The sequence below is a fragment of the Clinocottus analis genome, unplaced genomic scaffold (genome assembly GCF_023055335.1).
Source record: "Clinocottus analis isolate CAN_PGR_092001 unplaced genomic scaffold, fCliAna1.0.p SCAF_1, whole genome shotgun sequence".
NCBI lineage: Eukaryota > Metazoa > Chordata > Actinopteri > Perciformes > Cottidae > Clinocottus > Clinocottus analis.
This window is the reverse complement of record NW_027175820.1, coordinates 24,554,514-24,578,424: the sequence shown is the minus strand read 5'-3', so window position 1 is coordinate 24,578,424 and position 23,911 is coordinate 24,554,514. Positions and strand designations below refer to the sequence as shown.

At 44.6% G+C, this 23,911-nt stretch overlaps 1 protein-coding gene and 1 long non-coding RNA gene across 2 annotated transcripts in view; both read right to left on the bottom strand.

The window, feature by feature from the left end:
• Nucleotides 1-20,139, bottom strand: part of fat2 (FAT atypical cadherin 2) — a 103,452-nt gene extending 83,313 nt beyond the window's left edge. The window contains exons 1-3 of the mRNA XM_068572052.1: nucleotides 19,790-20,139; nucleotides 2,509-5,775; nucleotides 993-1,304 (exon numbers count right to left, since the gene is read on the bottom strand). Of these exons, the coding sequence (XP_068428153.1) occupies nucleotides 993-1,304; nucleotides 2,509-5,761 (3,565 nt within the window). The 5' untranslated portion in view covers nucleotides 5,762-5,775; nucleotides 19,790-20,139. The remainder of the gene's footprint in view (nucleotides 1-992; nucleotides 1,305-2,508; nucleotides 5,776-19,789) is intronic.
• An 811-nt stretch (nucleotides 20,140-20,950) lies between these two features.
• LOC137784938 (uncharacterized) lies at nucleotides 20,951-23,682 on the bottom strand. The gene is made up of 3 exons (XR_011077446.1): nucleotides 23,090-23,682; nucleotides 21,793-21,891; nucleotides 20,951-21,612 (listed from the first exon to the last, which is right to left on the bottom strand). It is a non-coding gene; the product is annotated as an uncharacterized lncRNA (long non-coding RNA).
• Between the last annotated feature and the right edge of the window lie 229 nt (nucleotides 23,683-23,911).

Sequence of the window (23,911 nt, the reverse complement as noted above, 5' to 3'; positions counted from 1 at the left end):
TTGGCCTCGGGGTGTGTGGACAAACACCAGAGCTACCTGGAGATTATATTAAGAGGACAGGGCTTGTAGCTGCTTGTAGCTTCCGAGCTAACGCTGCGCCGATTTGCCTGAACATCAAAGTCCTGAGCACATGACTCAGTTTGCAACTGTCAAAAATGAACGCGCAGATACCTCAAGGGGGGGTTTAACCTGTATTTTTTTCTTCTTGCTATTTTTTTTGTTTTTGCTCCAGAAATCCTTTCAGGCCACGGACGAGTGAGTTTGTGAGTGACCTCTCGAAGGAGTTTCTCATTATGAAGTTTCAATTTCAACTTTCTCCCCTCCGTGACGCGCCAAGGTTCTGCATGGTTTGCTCTGCTTAGACTTGCAACAGTACATTAAGACATATCAACCATTTTTCCAACCCCCCCACACCTCTGGTGGGAAATAACTGGGTTTTTACAGCTGCAGCAGTTCCCCTGAATCTGAATGTGGAAGTCTACCAACGTGGGACACGGCGACATGTACAGTTCTGCTCCAGATGTCTTATATTCACGAGGGGAGTTTGAATAAAAGAGTAAATCAATCAAAATGGAGCGAGTTGCTTATATTTCTGTCCAAATTGCTTGTGAAAGTGGAGGATGACACTTCACCCAGCTGATCCAATTACATCCTCCATCCCAGAGTACCTATATATATATATATATATATATATATATATATATATATATATATATATATATATCTGCCCGCCCGTAAAAAGCCTCAATCCCATATTTCAGAGCAGTGCTGAATCATCAAATATCTGCTCTTAAAGCCACTAAGGTCAGGCAACAGGTTGATATGTTTATAAATGAGCAGTGAGACACTTTACAATGAAAGCCTTGTTTCGGGCAGAATGTTTTTCAGTAAAATACAAGAAATAAATCTACTGCAAGACAGTGCAAAACGAGTGGAAACCATTATTTTATCACTGGTTCTGATTGGTTTGACATATTGTGTGTCTTAATTACCTGTTTGAGGATCCACATCGAAGAACTTCCGATGAGATTCCAGCATCTGGAAGGACAGCTTCCCCTCGGAGGACGAGTCCGCGTCCGCGGCCGAGACCTGGACGACGGACCCGCCGGCGTCCATGTTCTCCTGGACGGACGCGAAGTACACGGGCTGGGAGAGTTCTGGCGCGTTGTCGTTGACGTCCAGAACCTCCAGGAAGACGTGAGTCCAGGAGGTCAGAGGCTCGGCTCCCAGATCGGTGACGTACACGGAGAGCCAGTAGTGAGGCCTGGTCTCGCGGTCCAACGCCTCCGTTGTACGGATCACACCTGAGGCAAAGGTGGGGGAACAGGGATTACCTTCCTAGATAAAACAGTTCCCACTTCTGAACAATACACCAGTGTTTACTTGTTTCAACTGCTGAGCCCCCGGGGACCAATCACTTAGCGTTAATCAATTTTTATAGATAATAACTGTAACAATCCCGGAGGGAATATCAATCACAATGACATTCATCTAGTTTAAGGTGCCTGTTTGCATTTTTTAAAGTCTGGATTGGTGCCCACAGGCTCAGCAGCGTGACACATTTGTGTTGCCAAAACTAACTCGAATTCCTCTAGTTTACAAGAAGCTGAATGCCACAGGGGAAGTTATGGTGTCCTGTGGGTGTAAATACATGGGGAGGTCCACTTTTGTGCACATAGTTTCCTTCAGAAGCAGTTTAAATTTGGATGCCCCGAGGTAGATGTTGTCGAGAGGTCGCAGGCGTATCCCTTTGCAAAAGACGCGCTGACGGGTCAGTAGATAAACTGCCTTAAATATTGCCGAGAAAATAGCGTTTACATTGCTGAAAGGATTTTCTACGTCAAGATGGTGCCTCCATCTCATTGTGCTGCATATATGTGCAACATTTATGTTTCATTTAAAATGTAATGCTCTATCTGAACCTATCTGAATCTGACCTTTCACCTACTTAAAGGTACTTAGAGATGAAGAAAATCCGGTGGAAAAAGGTCATTCTTGGCCTTGGAAACAACAGTTGTCAATCACACTACAAGGGCCCCATTAGCAGTTCCTTGTATTTTCACTCAGCTGACACATTATCATGGAAATGTACAGTGTGTTCACTGTTTAATTTCTCTTAAGCATTTTGAGGACGAAAATCTGCCAAGGGCTGTTTTCAAGTCGAGGGCAAGTATGAACTAAACTCTCCACATTCATGTCGATACGAATGAAAAATCTTTGCGATACAAAAACATGTCATTAAAAAAAATAGCTCTCGTTATTTCTTGGACGAGATCAGTAATGTCGAGGAATTTTAAATTAGGACTGCAATTAAGGCAGTTTGTAGGTTTGTAATATAACCAATATGGGTTTTTTAATTTATTTCTGGTTGATTAGCTCCATTGTTCACATACATCAAGCAAACAAGTGCACCTCCCCAAATGAGGCAAACTATGTCGGTCCACCAACAGAGATTAGGATCGGCAGCAGGATGCACAGGTTGCAAAAAGGTCAAACTAGTGTTTTTACCTGTTTCCTCGTCAATGGCGAACACTCCAAGACCAGAGCCTTCGCTGATGTGGTACCGGACGACTCCATCTCGGCCCGAGTCGTTGTCTGAAGCCGTAAGCGTGACCACGGAGGTCCCCACTGCCGCGTCCTCCATCAGTGCGGATTCATACACAAACTCCGAGAACACAGGTCTGTGGAGGTTCTCGTTGACGTCCAGAACCTGAATCTCCACAAAACAGGAGGAGGAGAGGGAGCGAGGGAGGCCGTGATCGACGGCCCGGACCGTGAGGTTGTAAACCGGCCGCCTCTCAAAGTCCAGCTCCCGCTCGAGGATCAAGGCCCCCGTGGAGGCGTCCAGGTGAAAGATCCCGCCTTCTGTATTCTTGAGGTTGTAGGTGACGAGGCCTCCGCTGCCCAGATCCGAGTCGACGCTCTCAACCCACACGAGGAGGGTGCCCACGGGTATGTCCTCGGGGACTTTTATTTTGTAAACTTTGGGTACGAACTTGGGTGGGTTGTCGTTTATGTCTTGCAAAACCACCACGAGGTCGACCATGGAGAACAGCTGAGGGCCGAGATTGGCTCGGTCTCTGGCCACGATCCTGAGGTCGTGCCTGGGTGAAGTTTCTCGATCCAAACCGCTCGTCACGGTCACCTCGCCGGACACCTCGTCGATTCTGAACGCGTCGGTGGACGTCAGCAGGGAGTACTGGACACTTCCGCTGGTATCGTCATCGGGATCTACTGCGCGAGCCGTAAAGATGATGGAGTCCACCTCCGCGTTTTCTGGCACACGAATCAGATACCTCGGCTGATCGAAAACAGGAGGGTTGTCGTTGACGTCCGTGACGGTCACCGCGACGAACTTCCACGCGGATGTCTGCGGCGTTCCCAGATCGTAAACGGTGATGTTCAAGATGTAGAACGCTTTGCTCTCTCTGTCCAACGGGCAAACCAACTGAAGGTCGCCGGAGAACATGTCGATGAAGAAACAGCCGTCCTCATTCCCGCCTGATATGGCGTACACCAGCTTACTATTGAACCCGGTGTCCGCGTCTGTTGCCTTGAACTGAACTATGGTGGAATTCAGGGCGTGGTCCTCGATCAGGTCGATTGAACCCGGGAGGCTCAAGTCGAACTTGGGAGAATGCCGGTTGGTGACGTGCATGTCAGAGAACTGTTCTTCCTCTTGGTTGTTCAAAATGGGTTTGATTGACTCGATCAGTTTATCCGTCAGCTGTTTGAAAATGCCCGTTTCCTGGCAGCGGACGGTCGCATCGTCGCCTCTGTTGGTGACGGTCACCCTGACAAGCGTCTCTTCGGAGAAATGCTTGCCGTCAGTGGCTACGACCCTCAAATTGAACGCACCCTCCCGCAGGGGAATCGGCTGCTCGAGGGTGACGGCTCCCGACACCGAGTCAATAGCAAATACTTGGAGCTCATTCCCCGACTCGATGAGATACCTCAGCTGCTGCAGCTCGTCCACATCGATGGCCGACAGCTCGGCGATGGTGTGCCCCACGGGTAGATCTTGAGGTATCGTGGTGTTGCAGTCCACCCTCTCAAACAGAGGGACGTTGTCGTTGACGTTGTTCAGGGTTATCGTCACGGGGCACTCGCTGACCTGACTGAAGGGGCTGCCGCTGTCCGAGGCCCAGACTCTCAGGTGGTACCGCCGTTTCATCAGCTCGTAGTCCAAGTGTTCGGAGGTAGAAATGACACCCGTGAACGGGTCTATCGCGAAGGGCGAGGGCCCCGCGTTCGCAATGGCGAAGGTCACAAAGCCGTTTTTTCCTTTATCTTTGTCCGTGGCGGCGACTTTCAGAACACTGCTGCCAACGGGGGTGTTTTCATCCAGCGTGGCCTGATAGGAGGTGCGAGCGAACTGCGGGCTGTTGTCGTTTTCGTCGGTTATCTCAATCACCACGTGAGCCTCGGCATCGCCGTGGTTGGCCACGACGTCAAACTCGTATCGCTCCTTTCTCTCGTAGTCAAATTTCTCCGTTGTTATGATGATTCCAGTTTTGGGATTTATTTTGAATTTTGTGCTGTCCGGATTGTTTTTAATACCGAAGGTAACGTTGTAAGGCACCGAGGTGACCGATACCTTCACCACATGCGTTTTAGGGGGTGAAAACTCACTCAGGGTGACGATGTAGGTATCCTCCAAAAATGCCAAAGCGCTGTGACGATAGGCCGGAACGTGGATTAGTGTAATTGGCGAGAGTAAACTCGGGAAACTCCTGTCTTTAGCTTGGAGGGACAGATTCAACCCGAAAGGAGTTTGAGACCAGATAATCCTCTTTGTAGAGATCACTTGGAAGTCACTGCCCTGCACGCCTAAAGGGATTATCTCAAAACACTTGTGTGGATCCCCTCCAACAATATTTAGGGATTCCACAGGCTTAACTCCTGCCTCAACGTGGACATCGATAGTTATTTTGCCATCTGTGGATACCGTGGGCCTGAGGGCGGGTTTGATAACCGGAGACCCCACGGACGCCTTTTGAATGTTTATTGTCACCCTTGCAACATTACCGAATTTTTGAACACCGGATATCTTCTTTGTCCGGTCCTCGGCTAAAACCGTGAGGTCGTACCTCTCTGCTCGGGTGCGATTGAGCTTCTTGATGAGGCTGACTGTGCCCGTGAAAGGGTCGACGACAAAAGGATGAGCTCTGCTGGTGAACGAGTAATAAAACTGAGCGTTGCTTCCGATGTCGGCGTCCGTAGCGCTCACCCTCACCACACTTGACTTGACTGGAGTGTCCTCGCCGATGGCCTCGTTGTACGAGGCGGGGTAGAAAAGAGCCTTCAGGTCGTTGGTGTCCAGCACTCGGACGAACACCTTCGTCTTCGCCTGGAAGTCAAAAGTGTTTTCGGTCGCCGCCACCGTGAGAGTGTAAGCGTCTCTGACCTCCCGGTTGAGTTGGGCCGAGTTGCTGCTGCGCGTTTTGATCCGGAGGAAGCAGAAATCTCCGACTTTAACCGCCTCCGCTTGGAAAAGGCCGTCGTCGTCGCCCGAGACGACGCCGTATTCGATTTCCCAGAACGGGTCCGTCACCTCGACGCCCATCTTCACCGGCGTCTCGACGTACGTCCGTGGGGCCGAGTTCTCATTGATGGTGGCGTTGTAGAGGCGGTGCGTGAACCTCAGCGGCGAGCTGTCTTTTCCTTTTCCCACGCTCCCCTGACATCTCGCCACCTGCAGGAGGACCGACGCCAAAGTGAGGAGCGCCGTTCCTAAAGCTGCCATCTTCGGCACGTCCATGAAGATCCTCAGACCTGTAGAAAAGAAAAGAAATTTAATGTTATAAACCAGAAAAAGAAGATGAAAAGACTTTACGGAAGCAAAACTAGTTGTCTGCATCTCTGCAGAAACATATCTAATACGCAAATAATCCTCAAAACTATACCATTTTCGAAATAGAAACCAATCATTGCCCCTAAGCTCCAAAATGAATACAAAATGGACACAGAACACACAATGACACAACAGCACAGGGGAGGCCCGTGGCGAGGTATCTGACTCCTGCCCCAACTTGCCTTTTTTTTTTTTTAAAAGCACATTGTTTCAGCAGCGCAACGCTGCCTCTGAGCCCTCATGGACAGGCGGCAGCTCGAAAACCTTCCCCATAATTATTACTCTGGTGGCCAAATATTAGCTAAAAGTCCAAAATTACTACTTTTAAGCCTTTGTCATCACCGAGCTATGAGGAGGGATTTGTACTTTGATGACTCGGTGTGGTGCAGATGACAGTGGGTGGTTCAGTCTTGATCCGAGTGTAAACGGCCGCATGTGTACTGTGTGTGTGTGTGTGTGTGTGCTGACTGTCGTGTGTGTGTGTGTGTGTGTGTGTGTGCACGTCCCTGAAGGCATGAGCCACCAAACTGCCGCTATCATAATCAACAAAGGATCAAAATCCCACACGGCTGGAATTTCAATATTTCAGTTACGAGGACGACTCGACCAGAATGGCAGCGCGAACACCGGGATGAATTTAGATCTCGAGCCGCAATAAAGTCGAAGCGTCTCAAATGAAAACCACGGCCGTGACTATTTCAAACATTTACATTGCCTGTAAAAGATTTACTGAATGCTGCATCTAATTAGACAGGCAGTCGGTCTTTCAAGTTGTTCTTATGGTTTTTCCAAACATGCATAAAAAAAAGATCTGGAAGGAGGGCGAGAGACTCAAGTTTATTTTGAGTTTTCTGTCTAGTACATATTCTCGTTTCTTTTCAATAAACGCACCCTCCTGTGAAGGTTCAGCCTCACTTTCAGTTTCCGTGGGACTCGGAGAAGATTCAACAGTGAGAATATTGTCTCATTGTATTCCCTTTCACCATATCTAGATGTGAATCATTGTTATTCATACTTCAGTGGTACGGTGGCATAACTGATGTCAGGATTTAGCGTTCCCTGGCTATGCTAACTGTTTACATGTGTGCAGGTACGCCTGAGTCGACCCTCAGACTGATAGCGAAAAAAGAACAAAGTGCAGAGATTTGAGTAACGTGGGAAGAATCGAGCGATCTGCAAAGCTGTCCGTTTATTATTTTGGCACCGTTCATAAATCAAGGGACACGTCTTTAAAGAAATGAACTTTATTATATGAGAAACACTTTGGGAAAGAACAAGATGAGCTCACGAAGCCGAGATGACTTTAATTAACGTTCCCAAACAATAAAAACTGGACTGTCAATTATGTTTTAGGGGGCAAATCGAAATTAAGATTCTTTTTTTTTGACGAGTCACAGATGCATGCAAAAGATTGGCCACGGTCCATTCATGTTTTTACCAATGGATTTCCATGACTTTTCCATGATTTTTAACCAAATTTCCATGATCAAACATTTTGTGAAATCTCGGTGTATACAAGAAAAGGAAGATCATTTTGTATTAAACCAAATTTCATTGACTTTTTCAGGACTTTTAACCAAATTCCCATGACTATTTAAACTAACAATGAGGATTCAAAGCATACAGTGAACCTTAAATGACACAAATGAATGAGAGACAATAGTTTGATTAAAAGAATAAACATTTATATAGATGCCTGGATGTATGCTGGTGATATTTCTTTTAAAAGCATATTAATTATTTCAAAATCGGTGTAACATGAACATATGAATACAACACATTCCCATGACTTTTCCAAAACTTTTGGGATTTTGTATTTTTTTCAAGAACTATTTTAGGCCTGGAAATAACCATTAAACAAATTCCATGACTTTTCCAGGTTTTTCAATGACCGTAAGAACCCTCTCTGCTTATATTTTGAGCGTCTTTCTTTTAAAAGCGTATCAATTATTTCAAACTAAATGAACAACATGAACACATGAATATTAGATGCCTTTTCCAAAACTTTGGACTTTTTCTGGGAAATAACCATTTTTAAATTCCATGACTTTTCCAGGTTTTCCGTGAGACTGGCTAGGACTTTCACCACGGAGACCAGTGTTCATGTCCCACGTGAAACCGAAATGCAGCTTTTAAAAAGTCAACAAGTGGTTTTAAAACACGACAAACGTTGATCTGCGATTACGTAGAAACGTTTATGTGACACGTTGACGTTCAGGGTTTGCAGAAACACGCGATTATTTGTGTTTTATTCATGCACTTGTGTCGGTGTTTTACACATGCCTTTTAGCGTGTGGATTCCATGCTCTGTAATGGAAACGTGCACAAGAAACATGGAACGACACGAGCTGAAAAAAGCGAGCCGGGGCGGACGCACGACCGCGACCGAGACGGCTCGGGTTTCACGGACGCCGGAGGGGGAAGAACACGTTGCCCTTCACCGCCTCCCCGACAACTAAAAGGCAATCAGCAACGAGCAATCCGTGCACTTCACTTTACCTTATAAATCAGCTTTGTTCAGATAGTGTTATGAAAGAGAATCTAAACCTTTTGACCCCCCAATGTGAGGCCATTAAGAGTCCTAATGAATCACACAGGAGGGGAGAGACGTCTCCACGGTGTCGGACATTATCTATTACGGGATTGATGTGTTTTTTTTTTATAACAACAGCTCGAGGACGCCGTACCGAGCGTCTCCAGGTAGACTGGCGCTGGGGGCTTCAGTGGAGGGTGACAGGTATGTGGGGCTTTATCTCCGGTGACAGAAAATCAGATTACGACAGTCGGGGGGGTCACTATTTGGGTTTCGCAAGAGATTTAAGGCATTTTTGTGCTCCTGCGGTGTCATTTTTCCACCGTCCACATCTGCCAGTGGTGGATTAAAATAGGTTTTAACATAATTTAGAGTAGCCGCTGACCGGGGACACTTCACATGTTTTTCTTGTTTGGCTCAACTCCCAACGGAGAGGCCTGATTATAGCTTCCCACTGCATGAACGCATAAATAAGAGGACGGTTCAGTGTGAGCGACAGTGTGTCTGGTTCCTTGATTACAATATGTGCACCGCATACGCATCCCCTTCCACGTTGACGGGTCTCACAGATATCGATCTTCGGGATCAGCGTAATGAGGAATAAAGTAATCCTGAGGAAAAATTAAAGGTCTGAGGCAGATTTTCTCTTTGAAAAATACTTTCATATTGCTTATCCCTGTGGACAGAACAAATCTCTCTGAATTCAAATGCGATCAAAGTTCCTCTTAAGGGTCAGTTCACCCAAATTGCAACAAAAAAAAACTACTTTCCTATAAATAATAGTAAACAAAACAGAACAATCTGCACAGAGAATCTTTGTTGTGTTGTTTGGTGGGAATTACATTGAAAGGTTTTATTTTAATGACATTTTAAAAAGAAACACAAGAGTCTCTGTATCAAGGCCATCGGATCCTCTCGTATCGGAGGGATCACTTTACAGTTTCAAACTCGAGATCACATCGGGGTCGCCCAATTTATTTACAACTGAACCGGAGTGTGACGGCGATCTGATTTAAATTGCTGGTTGTTTTTTTTTTATCAAATAAGAGCAATCTTAAGCTCCAGCTTGTCGTTCGTGGTGCATGTAACATCATTTTAAGTTCTTAGTGAACTTCACTGAGTCGCAGTCACAGTTAACGTCTTAACTTGTGTTTGTTTTTATGCACACAGGCTTTGAACCTTTGAGTTTTTGCATCACACGCTGCACCGAAGAACATTTTGTTTCTGATAAATCTGATGAAGGCAAAGCACAAATGAGTCACATGTCCCAATTTACTTCTCAAATAAAGGAATAACCTTTTGAGTCTACCGTATTTTGATCACAACTATGAACTTCCAGCATGATATGAGCAAGATTCACCAAAAATACCTCCTTGAGCGCTCCTCGAGTTTTTCAAACTGCATGTTTCAAGGCCTTAACAACAGCCCACTTACTAATAAGGCACATTTTTGGAAAGATTAGAACCTAAAGAATTGGAATATGCGACAGAAATCACAATAAAACAAAGCATCGGCCCGTTAGGAAGGCATTTCAGTCAAAAAGCTGCTTTAAAAAAAAGAAATTCTTCTCACAACGGTTGCGTTATTGCAGCAATTAATATAAAGTTACTCAACCATGTGGTTGTGGAGATAAGTAAACACTGTGCTAGACTTAAACTTAATCGAAAACATATTACTTTATGAGGTATTGCAGTACCGCTAAAAAAAAGGGGTCAGCAATCAAAAAACAAAGAGCAAAATAAATCAAGAAAACATTTTGCTTATTGGAATAAATTACAGACGACTCTTAAGGTGAGGATGGAGAGCATCGAACACTTTTTGGCACCGTCGTAACTCAAAAGGAGGAACACTCGCACACACATTTTCCTTCTCCTGAGGGTGAAATATAGAGAAATCAGCAGCTGGAAGTCTTTGGTGACCAACCAGAGGAGCTCAGAAGGAGATGAGGATGAATTACGCAAACACGGGAATATGATTCCCTCCATTTGTATCCGATGAACACTGTCAGACATGTAATGAATCCCACAAATCAGCATTACCTGCCTCATCATCAGCGCGCCGTCTCCCTGCATACGCAGGGGAGTTATGAGTTATAGTGGAAGCGCACCTTCCTATCGCGAGCTGGACTTTCTGCATACATAAAAAAAAAACTCTGAATGAACAAAACTGCATTCGGTTTCTTTTTCCTAATCGAAAAACTTCACTTTCTAGCACAGAAACTACTCCTGCTGACGAGTATTTAATGTAACACCGCTGTAAAAAATATATATATATATTTTTTAATGATTTTGCAGCTAACGGACACGTCGCTTGAGTCTCTCAGGAGCCGGTAAACTCGACTGGACTTGAATGTAAAACCTTCATCCACACATCCAGCGCTGCAGGGGCCGAGACCTCAGGCCCTTACTGCTGCTGCTCGGGTCAGATCACACACACACACACACACTCCCAGTGTGTGTGTCTGTGTGTGTGTGTGTTCCAGGTAGCAACCTGCAGCCACATGTCGAGCTCCAGCTCCACAGCTCACGTTTCACCATCGCCCCCATGGCTCCCAGTACAGACAGAGCGGTATCTGCATCTTCTTCATTCCCTCCACCACCTCCAGCGTCTGTCAGCGTGAGGCCGACGGACCTCGTGGTTCTCACACACACTTCTTATCACAAGTCAGGGGTGTTTGCGGGGGTTTTCCCCCCCTGTTCCTCGCCTGAAGGCTGAAGCTACAAAATCACCGCTGCTCATCACGTCTTCATGGAGAGTTTCCAGTAGAGCGGAGCGACATGTCAGTAGGATGTGATCAACCTAATAAAAGGTTTAACACAGGTCCATCAGCATGTAAAGGTAGTTTTAAACGTCTTTAAAGTTCATTTTTAAGGTGAAAAGCACCATGCACTGAGATTTTAGTCTATTTTTTAGTCTACTTTCAGACTAGCGGGATGAAAACAACCAAAATACACATTTAGTTATTTATTTTATCACTTTGTTTGCATCTGTAGATTTATTTGATAAAACATTATATATATATATATATATATATATATATATATATATATATATATATATATATATATATATATATATTGTTTACCCTATTCAGCTGTAGTGTCTTCACAATGTCTGTAATTTCCTTCAGCAGCTCTTACATCCACCAAACTTTACACCTTCATTCCTAAACATATCCTGAAGGGTTAGTTCATGTAACATTCACGGCCTGATCTTTACAATGTTTAATTCCTAAAAAAACATGGTTAAAACAGTTTTTTCCCATGGTTGTAGACTATTTTCTCATTTGTGGACGAATACGAAGAGCTATACAAAAACCTTTGACTCTAATATTTCAACAAAACGAAACAAAATTTTGTAACACAAAAAAAAAGGATTTCCCTGAATGTAAGTAATCAACTGTGGACCTTTCATGATGATATCTATCAGTTAAATATGTTTCCCCATTCGCCCGGCGGTGTTTCCCCTTGAATTATGTTCCTTTTTTATATTATTTATGATGATTTACAGTTAATCTTTACTGTCACGGTGGGTTTATACTTGACTCGAGAGGTTAACTAGAGCAGGAGGATTTATAGCTCGGTGTCCGGTGTCGCCTTCGAACGCCACAAAAGGAGGTTTGCGCAGCGTTCGCTGAACGGAGGAAACCACAGAGACTCGCATAAACATACCGTCTGCGATAACCAAAACGGAGTATATTATATATCAATATCTCTAATTCCAAATGAAAGAGGTCGTGAACTCTCGGTTTGGTCCAACAGACACAATTGAACTTCTTCTCAACTCTTTTTTTTTTACATAAAAATGTTAAGTTTTAGAAACATATAAGTTCTTCCAACTTTTCCGGCTAACGAATATTTAACCAGCCTGAAATTTGAGCCCCGAGGATCCCCTAAAAAACATGTCAGGTTTTAAAATAAACACAAAAATCAGGTCTAAAATCATTTATGATCCCCATGTGCAACCTCTAAACATTCTTGCCCACGGCAATTAGACTTTACAATAAGTCGCCTCTAGCCAGATCTTCTGGAGACTAATTAACCACAGTACATGTTTATATACACACTTCACATCATATTCACTACACAAACATACTTTGCAGTGTTGCACAATTTTCCCAAATTTAATTTTGTGAATTAATACTCTCGTCACTGTACATACCTCTCATTTTATATTTCTATACATCTTTACGCCGTTATTTTCATTTCTGTGTCTGCAAGCTGCTACTTTGTCGACAACAAATTTCCCCTCGGGATGAATATCTATCCACCTACCTACCTACCAATCAACCTACCAACCTATTTACCTATCTATCTATCCATCTACCTACCTATCCATCCATCTATCTAACTATCTATCTATCTATCTATCTATCTATCTATCTATATATCTATCTATCTATCTATCTATCTATCTATCTATCTATCCATCCATCTACCTACCTACCAACCAACCAACCTATCCACCTACCTACCTATTTACCTATCTATCTATCCACCTACCTACCTACCAATCAACCTATCTATCCATCTACCTACCTATCCATCTATCTATCTATCTACCTTCCTACCTACCAACCAACCTACCTATCCACCTACCTACCTACCTACCTACCTACCTACCTATCTATCCATCTACCTACCTAGCCATCTATCTATCTATCTATCTACCGACCCACCTACCTATCTAACTACCTACAAACCTACCTACCTACCCCCCCCCCCCCCACCCACCCACTCACATACCTACCTACCCACCTACCTACCTACTAAACTACATACCTACCTACCTACAAATCTACATACCCACCCACCTACCTACTTACCTACCTACCCACCCCCCACCCACCCACCTACCTACCCACCTACAAACCTACATACATACCTACCTACCTACCAACCTATCTACCTACCCACCCCCCCTCCAACCAACCACCTACCCACCTACCTACAAACCTACCTACCTACCTACCTACCTACCTACCCTCACATGTCATGCTTTGTGTGTGAAGTTTCCCTCTTCATGGCATAGTTAGAAATATAGAAAAATCAATAGATAAACCGTGGTTCATCTGCCTCTTGGCCTTATCCTCGTACAGTCACAGTCTTACTTACTCATCTGTCCTGCAACTAAATTACTTCTTTGTTTTGTACCGCTCGTAGCAGCCATCGTGACGCTTGCCACAGTTTCCTGTGTGTTGACTGTTGCAACTCAGACGTGTTGAATCACGGATCCGTATAAGCTGCCAATCTGGCTTTGTAAACCCCGGGACTGTTTTTTTTATTATTTATGATGGGCGGGCAGAACACTGTGGTTTGATCTGACGGAGCCAACGGCGCGCAGCAGGCCCCGGCCTGGCCCGGTGGCATGCAGGTAATTATTATCTCCATATGTTTGTACAAAGGCTCTTCACCACAAAACTGCGGTTAAAAAGATTAAGAAAGTGGTCTTATAAAAGGGAATTAAAGGATTTCGGAGTTTTTTTCCTTTTTCTCCACTGAAAACTACACGACATTGCTCTCCCACCCAAAACCCCTCCACCTCCTCCACCTCCTCCTCCGGCTGCATTCATCCCAGCGACCCGTTTGTTTCCTGTCCTTTTCTGTGCGGTGATTACGCCCTTCGATCTCCAAAAGAAAAGAGAGGAGAAACAAAACAGAGAGCTGGGATTCAGTTGAAATGTAATATCCGAGCTGCTGTTTTTTTGGACGTGTGAGGGCGTTTTTTTTTTTTTTTCAAAGGAAACAGATGGAGAGAACGCAGCGCTCCGTCAAAGAAACACGTCTTCATTCACCCGCCAAAAACCTTATTAATCTTTACGGCGGCGTTAAATCTCGTCCCGTTAAGCTGCACTGACGACACTTTATCTCAACTGCTCATGAAGCCGTCCATAAGAATGTCTTAATGATATGTTACGCGTATTTATATTCATGCGCTGTGTAATTATGTGTATATTTCTAATGGAATGATTGAAATTATTAATGAGGGATTTAATAACCCATAAATACTCTGTGACTCGGTGTGAAAGCTCAGGAAGAAATACAGTAAATTGTGTTTTTTTCTCTTAAAACTACAAGTTCAAAGGTCAAGAAAGAACCTTCAACATCACATTGAGTTGTTTTTTCATTCGTAAATGATTTGTCCATGTTTATAAACGGTTCAAAAATGTATTATTACATCACAAGAAGTAGTATTAAAGATATTTTATCCGGTATCCAAAGCAATACGTCGTTCATTAACTTTTTATATTAAAGTAAATGCATGAAAAAATGTCCCTGCAGCTGTAAACAATGACTGCATTGTTTAAATGTGCGTTAAAAAAAAGAGCTAAATTTGGAGTTGTTGTAAAGTGTTGTCCTCGGTGTCGACGGCGCCGGCACATTTTCCTCGACGTGCAACCGAAACCTACTTTCAGGCCGCTTCTCATTTGCATAATTGCAGAGTTCAATTTCCTCCCCATTCATAAAAAAAAAACAAGAAAAAAAACATTAACATCCATCGTCGGTGCCTTGATACAATCTAACGCGGTAATGAGTCTGAGCTGCAGTGTTAAGCCTTGATGGATGGAGAGGCTTCACTCCGTGTCACTCTATTAAACGCTCACTCTCGTAATACCCGAGGGGGGGAGGGAATAAAAAAAACAAAACAACGCCCCAAATTTGTTGACTACGAGAAGCACAAATGATGTTGAAATAAGCCGGCGAAATGTCAAATTTGACAATGAGTTGCCAACAGCGGGGTGTGAAAGCAGGCGGGACCTTTTCAGAATAAAGGTCGTCTCCAAAGACACCCGGTGCGATGTGTTGGGTCTTTAGCGTTAAACGTCCTGTGGGCCTTCGGGGGGGAAAGTGATGTGAACAACAATCAAAAGTGCCGCGTCATGTTTTAGAGTCAACTCGCAGATAAATAAGCCTCAAGTTTTCTGAAAGTTCAGGAAAAAGTTTGCCGTAAAAGGTGAAGCTCCAATTTTAAAGTCATCACAACGGTCAATATAATCAAGAATACATCATCATCTCTTCCGTAAAGCAGTTGTTTGATCTGCCATCAGTCTGTAAGACGTCTTGTCTTCATTTTTTCACATCCCTTGTCCACGACCTTTGCTAGCAGCTGCTAGCGCTCGCGAAGCCGGCACCGACCGACGATGCCGACAGATCGGACGGCAAGGGAACCCCTGCCTCTCCCACTACCTCCACAGCACTGACTAGCAGCGAACAAGAGCTAGCAGCGAACGTGAGCTAGCAGGAAACGTGAGTAAGCTAGCCTCTCCCACCACCTCCACAGCACTAACAAGCAGCAAACAAGAGCTAGCAACGAACGCAAGCTAGCAGGAAACATGAGTAAGCTAGCCTCTCCCACCACCTCCACAGCACTAACAAGCAGCAAACAAGAGCTAGCAACGAACGCAAGCTAGCAGGAAACATGAGTAAGCTAGCCTCTCCCACTACCTCCACAGCACTAACTAGCAGCAAACAAGAGCTAGCAGGAAACGTGAGTAAGCTAGCCTCTCCCACTACCTCCACAGCACTAACTAGCAGCAAACAAGAGCTAGCAGGAAACGTGAGTAAGCTAGCCTCTCCCACTACCTCCACAGCATTAACTAGCAGCAAACAAGAGCTAGCAGGTAACGTGAGTAAGCTAGCCTCTCCCACTACCTCCACAGCACTAACTAGCAGCAAACAAGAGCTAGCAGGTAACGTGAGTAAGCTAGCCTCTCCCACCACCTCCACAGCACTAACTAGCAGAGAATGCGAGCTAGCAGGAAACGCGAGCTAGCAGGAAATGCGAGCTAGCAGCGAACGCGACTAAGCTAGCCTCTCCCACCATGTCCCCAGCACCAGCGCGCGACCTAGCAGCACGACCTCGAGCTATGAAGGTGATGGGAGAGCACTTGCTGCTAGCTCACAAGCTAGCTAGTGGCTTGGTAGCGGCTTATAACCGCTAAGTAGCGGCTTATGACCCGAATTTGACGGTGGAAGCAAAGTTAAATGCTAAATGGCAGCCAATGTGTTCATCGTGTAGGGTATTTTGTTGCTGAAACTAAATACTAATAATATATTTCACAGAGAAAAGTCTGTTATGGTCACGATCCCAGGCGAGGTGGGGTGCCGCCCCTGTAAAACGCCGCAGGAAACCCTGTGTTAATCATCTTTAGCGCAGCCTACTCCAATTAGCTCGACTCCTACCGAGTCCGGCCAGACCTCCGCGAGAGAAATGAAAGTTGCGGGCTGGTGTTGAGCGACGGTGTTGACGTTCACGTTTGGCCCCACACTTCTCACCCGGCACGTCCTCCTGCTTCCAGATAATTATTAAAAGTCAGGTCAGAGGTCGGATTAAAGGAGCCTCCGTCATCTCCCTCTCCTTCATCTCCCTCTCCTTCATCCCCCTCTCCCTGCTCCAACTTATTCTCATTTATAGAAGTGCCTCCCAGCACTCGGCTCTCACTTTATTACTTTTTTCCCCTCCTGCATGACGGTTATCTGTGCTTAATGACTCTGACCTTTGACCTCGGTCCAACAGTTTTCTACTCCTCCTTCTCGAATCCCGCGTTTAGAGCCGGAGCTTATTATTCAGCCACATTATTTGAACGTTTCATACAACATTAGGATCAGACTTGCGGGTTTGAGCTTTACGGCACGGAGTCAGTTTTTTTTTAGTGTGATCAGCAAAAGCGAACTTTATCCAGATTGCTTTTAAATTGAGCGGAATGTGATCCGGACATTGAAGCTTATCGGTGAAATGACTCAGAGCTAAAACTTTAAAATACCATCTGCAGAAAACAGGACTGTCATTTCAGATCAGACCTCCTGGGTTACGTAAGAGTAAGAGTGGGGTTTACGATGCTAACCCCCCCCTCCGGCTCGGAGAGGTTCACGGGGTCTGGGAAGGGCGCGGCCTCCAACCCCGACCTCTTTGACCCCCAACAGCGTGAAGCCGGGACTTGGAGGCCTTTAAGTGGGAGCTGGAGTGGGTATACTGGTGTTGGGGATACTTGGAGGTGGACTAACGGCCTACTTGACCCCCGTCAGGACCACGGAGCGCTCTGAAGAATCTCAGAAACCAGGACAAAAACATGTGTTGCTCGGGAAAATCTTACCCAGGATACGCGTTGTGTATGAAAATAACCAGAAGAGGAAGTTTCTGCATGAATCAGCCAAATAAATAACTCATAGGCACCTTTGCATTGTATAAAAATCACATAAAAATACAATATTCTCATAACTCAACGGTCCCAATGACCTCATTCAACAGAGAAGGATACCTTGGTGTAAGTGGATTGACAAAATGAGAACAATGTGCGTCACATTATAGCATACATCGCCTCCTAACAAAAAGCAATACAGTAAATCAGTTTATGGGCGATTGTATGACACTTTGCTGCTCTGGAAATAGAGTAGATGTTCTTACTTATACAACAAAGAAGACTCTAAAAGTCCGTATAATGGAATTGTGTCATTCTGTCAAAGTTGTACTTGTTTAACACTTTAACGTTCATTAAAATAGAACAACTGCATTTGTATTAAACCAATTTTAGGAGGACCGACCCCTTCGGGAAGCCCCGCCCTCCGTCGAGCCGCCAGAAGAGCCCAAACTGTCACTAACTCCACTCAAATGGCATCGAATCCTCAGAGATGAACACACACAGAAGGGTTTTAGGATATATTCAGATGAATCAAACGGACGACGGGCTAAAAAGATGAAGATAGAAGCTAAAGCTACAGATGACGCGGCGTTCGAGGGGGCGGGGCTAAAAAGAGATGATTCATTTTGTGGTTTCTTCTCTATAACTTTTCTGCTGTTTTTGTCTGGGCCTCTGCATCGGGGCCGGGTTTGGTCATGGAAGCTTGTGTGGAAGAAAGAAGGGAGAGGAGGGGTCTTCTTAAGTTAAACTGCCCCCCCCCCCCCACACACACACACACACACACACACACACACACACACAAAGGGTCACTCAGGCCGCAGAGCAAATACCATAATTACAGGGAGGGTCAAAAATGCCTCTGCATCATTTAGCCCTAATGGAGGGGTTGGTTTGGACCCGACCGCTGATGAAGTGGGAAGACCTTTAGACGGGTGTGTGTGTGTGTGTGTGTGTGGGGGTGTGTGTGTGTGTGTGGAGGGGGGGTATAGGTGCCTTTAACTGAATATCTCACTCATACCATCACTGTCTTACTTAATTTATTTACTTCCCCGCAGCCTGACAGCTGCATTGAAGCTGCGCTCTGACCGCTGGAGGGGAAACATCCATCTCTCCTTTACGACGGGGGTCATTCCCTCCATCTCCCAAGTCCAGACTTTTTTTTTTTTTTACCTCTCACTTACTCCAAATAGCCGTGGAAGCGGCGGCGTCATTACTGCTTTCACCGAACTAACCGACTGAATGTTTGTTTTTTTTGCACTGTGACATTTCAGCGTGAACACTTTACATGAAGGGAGAACTAAACGGACTCAATCCGACTTCAGCTACGCTGTCTGATCAGAGATAAGGCATTCCTGCAGGGTGTTAAAAAAACAAACAATTATACGACTTCAAAAAATCCACCACCCCGGTGCGCCCTCAGGCAAACTCTCAGGTCAAAGAGGGGCTTCGGGTTAAAAAAACGGTAGTTTTCTTTTCACACTGTTTACGAAAACAACCACTTGTGTGTGTGTGTGTGTGTGTGTGTGTGTGTCGCTTTCCATGATAGAAAGTCACCCCTTAAATTGAGTAATGAATGGGGTCAGTGCCTTTTAAGGGTCATCTCGTCGCACATTAATCGCACAAAAGTCGCGTTTTTGCAGACGCGCAACGCGGTCAGACCTCGACGGGAAAAAGCTAATTTAAAAAATGAACAGAGGTACAGAGTCTTCGCATCGAGGGGGTTGGATTCGTGCACGTGAGTCATCGTCGCTTTGTGAAAATACGATTGAGCAATTGCATAACACACACACACACACACACACACACACACACAGAAGGAAAAGTTGGGAGAAAGGGAGGGACGCCCGAGACCAAAAGCTTCCAAACGTCAAGAGCTCAGCGGCGTGCGTTGACATGCGCCTCCGCTGACATGCAGGCACACAAAACCCTTCAATGGGAACAACTCACACACACTTTTAACTCACACACACACATTTTTCTTTTCTCCTCCACTGAAAGAAAGTTAATTGCTCCTCTGATTCTCAAAGGCAACGTGAACGAAACACACACATCGTAAAGCATCAGCGTGACTGACAGCGACATAAGAAGCACAAATGGGCAACAAAAAAAGAAAAGTTTGGTTCTTCTTCTACTCGTTTTACTCTCGCACTTTCTACTGTTTCATACACACACACACACCCCAGGGTCAGTGTTTGGTGATACTAAATAGTGGCGCCGCTCTGCAGCTTGAACGGCGGCGGCGTGAAGTGAAGGAGAACTTTACCTCGGGGTCCGGTTCGGCGGCGGCGGCGGGAATATCCGTCTCTTCTTCTCTCTCCTCCTTCCTCACACTTCAGGAACTTTAAAAGTCCTTCGACGGGACGCCGACAACCGCTGTACTCCCATAGTGCTTTGGTGGAAAGTCGATGAAACAAAAGACACAACGGGACTCTCACACACACACTCACACACACACACACACACACACAGATGTAAGAGCTTCAACTGCTGCTAAACTTCAACGTCAGCGCCGTCAAAGGCTCTGAAGCCGAGTGCTGCAGAGACACCTCAACACTCCCTCAGGACTCACTTCTCCACCCACTTCTCACACTGTCCCTCCTCTCTGTGACACACACACACACACACACACACACGAGACACACACACAGACACACACACCTTCCATTTGCCAGATTGTGGGCTGTGCCCCCCCGCCCCCCTCCTCTTGCCTGTGGGTTCAGGCCTTTGGGCCTCAGCCAGCACTGTGCTTCTCGGGTGTGTGTGTGTGTTTGTGTTTGCGTGTGTGTGTGTGTGTTAATAACGCACATACCTCTGCAATATGTTAAGTCGGAACCGTTTCATTGAAGCGTGTCCTCCGCCGACAATTTGTTATATAATAATGGTAATAATAAGATAATAATAAATAATAAATGCAGCAGCCGGATGAAAGATCCAATTACTTAAGTTATTGTATAAGAACAAAGCAAACTACACACAAACACACACCAGCTGATTAAAACGTAGTCTATGGCTTCATCTCACGCAGCGACTTTAATTAAATGGTTTTGTTATCTGTGTTTTGGTTTCGTAGTAAAATCTCCTAATTGGGAGACAAAGGTCTGAAACGAGCGGTTTTGAACTGAGATGAACCGTCAGACGGATAATTACCTGGTGAATTATCTCAGAATGGAGGAAAAAAACCTCATTAAACACACTTTCATATTCGCTGGCAACCATAAACACACATGTAGACCGCTGAAGGTTAACTGTGTGACCTGTGAGGAACTCTGAGGGCGACCAAGAGAAGCAGCAGCGAGAAAAAACTCTTTAACAGCGTCGGTTCAGACCAGAAAACACAAACTGCTGAACTCTTCCTCCTGCAGGACACACAAACAAGTCATTTTAATTTGTTTTTAAATGTGAAACACATTTGAAATACGCCGTGTTGAACACAGGGTTCATACATGTTCTGACCAGTGAATTTCCATGACTTTAAAACAAATTTTCATGACTTTGAAACAAATTTTCATGACTTTAAAACAAATTTCCATGACTTTTTCCATGATTTTATCTAAATTCCCATGACTTTTAGTCTAATTTCCATAACTTTTCCATGACTTTATCCAAATTTCCATGACTTTTAATCAAATTTCCTTGGCTTTTTATCAAATTTCCATAAATTTCCATGACTTTAAATCAATTTTTTATGACTTTAAAACAAATTTCCATGACTTTTAATAAAAACTTTCATGACTTTTTCATGACTTTAAAACACATTTCCATGACTTTTAATCACATTTCCATGGCTTTTTATAAAAATTCCATGACTTTTAATCAATTTTTTATGACTTTAAAATAAATTTCCATGACTTTAAATCAAATTTCCATGACTTTTTCCATGACTTTATCCAAATTCGCATGACTTGTAATGAAATTTCCGTAACTTTTCCATGACTGATTAAAAGAATAAACATTTATAAAGATCATTTGTATGTATGCTGCTTATATTTGGAGCCTCTTTCTTTTAAAAGCATAAATATACGTCATGAACACATGAATATTACACATTTACAGGACTTTTCCAGGTTCTCCATGACCGTAAGGACCCTGTGAAAAAAAGAAAAAAATGCAGATTCACTCATTTGACGAAGCCGGAAAATCCTCAACCACCGACCTCTGAGAAGAAGCACATTTACAAAATGAAATGTCTTTTAATTCCTGGATTAACAGGCTGCTTTGTGTGTGTGAGCCACCGGTAACTACCAGGACCAATAAAAACCATCTCACCCGAACAGAGAGGGGGAATTAGCCGCTTTTGACTTTCTCAGCGCTGATGTTGTGTAAACGCCACCAAATAAACACAGCTCTCTAACCCCCGGGCCGCGGCTGGAAACGAGAGGGAGAACAATGCATCTAATCTTCAGGACGATCGCTGCTGATTTAAGAGGTCATTTCTGTCTTATCCAGATTTAATAAGCACAAAAAAAACCACTCACAGCGACCTGGAAGTAGCATCTCGGAGTCCGTTGATAGCATCAGATTCTGAGATTATATATAAAACGGTAATTCATCAGCAGAAGATTATCTGCCAGGAAAATTGTATTTTTTTGGGGCTGCTGTTTACATTCCTTATGAGGCCAATTTGAAAAATTGCTGGAAATGTAATAACGCAGCGTTCAGGAGACAACCGTACAATGCGGACTAGTCTCCACCTCCACAGCGCTAGCTTGTAAGATAGCGGCGCAATCTAGCAGCACAGGCTAACAGCGCAAGCTACAAGCACAAGCTAGCAGTGGGAACTAGTATTGCGAACTATCAGTGCGAGCTAGGAGCACAGGCTAGCAGCGCAAGCTAGTAGTGATAACTCGCAGTGTGAGCTAGCAGCGTGAGGTAGCAGCATGACCTAGCAGCACAACCTAGCAGCGCCAGCTAGCATCGTCAGCTAGCAGCACAAGCTAAAAGCGCCAGCTAGCAGCACCAGCTAGCAGTGCCAGCTAGCAGCACCAGCTAGCAGTGCCAGCTAGCAGCTCCAGCTAGCAGTGCCAGCTAGCACTGTGGAGGCAATGGGAGAGCGCTATCCGTTAGCTCGCAACATCTGAATTCAGATGAATCTCGTTGATGCTTAATGACAATTAAACGATCCTTGAATCGTTGCGATAAATGCTGGCTTAATAATAAAAATAAAGATTTGTCATTTAATCAAAAGTTCATAGTTTTTGTGCTCCACATTATCTGGAAAACAATTTCAGAAAACTGCAGTTCATCGTTCTGTTGAATAATTTCTCACAATACATTGTAACGTTCATTCTTGTATTTTATTTGATCTTATTGTATTATAGCTTCCTTTAATTTTTCTATTTTCTTCCTCGGTCTTAAATTGCTGTTTTTAATTAAATGTCCTTTTCTCTTTTGGGCGTATGATGTTTTTTTGTAAAGCGCCTTGAATTTCCTTGTTGCAGGAATAAACTTCTCGAGACGTGCTTTACGTAAAAAGGCTTTAAATCGATCAGTTTTGACCTTAAAACGTTAACATTAACCGCGCGACATGTTTACATTCCCCTACAAATGTCCTTTACAATGTTACCCCATTGAACGTTGCATCATCCTTTAAAGCTGCAACAGAAGGTGAGGCAGAAGCTTCCCTGAGGCTCCGTGTCCAGCATGTCCAGGCCAACGTAGAGACATGATAATACAGAAGAGAGAGAGAGAGAGAACACATGGACCTGTGGAGAGAGAAAGGGAGGAGGAGGAGGAAAGAGGTGACATGGTAAATGGACGGAAAAAGCAAAGAAAGAGGTCGAGATCAATGGAAAATAAAGAGAAAAAGTGAAGAGCAACGGAGGGTAAAGAGAAAAATAAACATGCTGCTGGAGGCTGACGAGAGAAAAGAGAGGTGTAAGAAAAGTGAAACAATGCTGAAGAAATAATGTCTGTGAGGAATGTTAGGAGGTGGACGGAGGGATGAAACAACACAAAGACGGATGAGGTGAAGAGAGACAATAAGAAGAGGACGAGGAGGAAGATGAGGAGGAGGAGGAGGGACGGAAAGGAAAGAGAAAGCAGTGGAATTAATCAGAGAAAGAGGGGCTTTGTAAGAGGCAGAAGAGATGGATAAAGGTGGACAGGGGTGATGAAGGGGGAGAGGAGGAGAGGAAGAGGAGGGCTGGTCCAGAAATAAACACCAACAGAAGGTGGGCAGGCCGCCACCGGCAGCAGGTGAGCCTGAGCAAAGAGCACGAGAGCCCGGAGGAAATAAAAAACTCAAATCCATCTTACATAACCCGCTGCTGCCGCCTCATGCTGCTCCGTCCATACTGCTCACACTCACATTGATACTGTGTGTGTGTGTGTGTGTTTGAGTTGTGACTTGTTCAAATGATCATACTGTATTATACTTCTATACAAC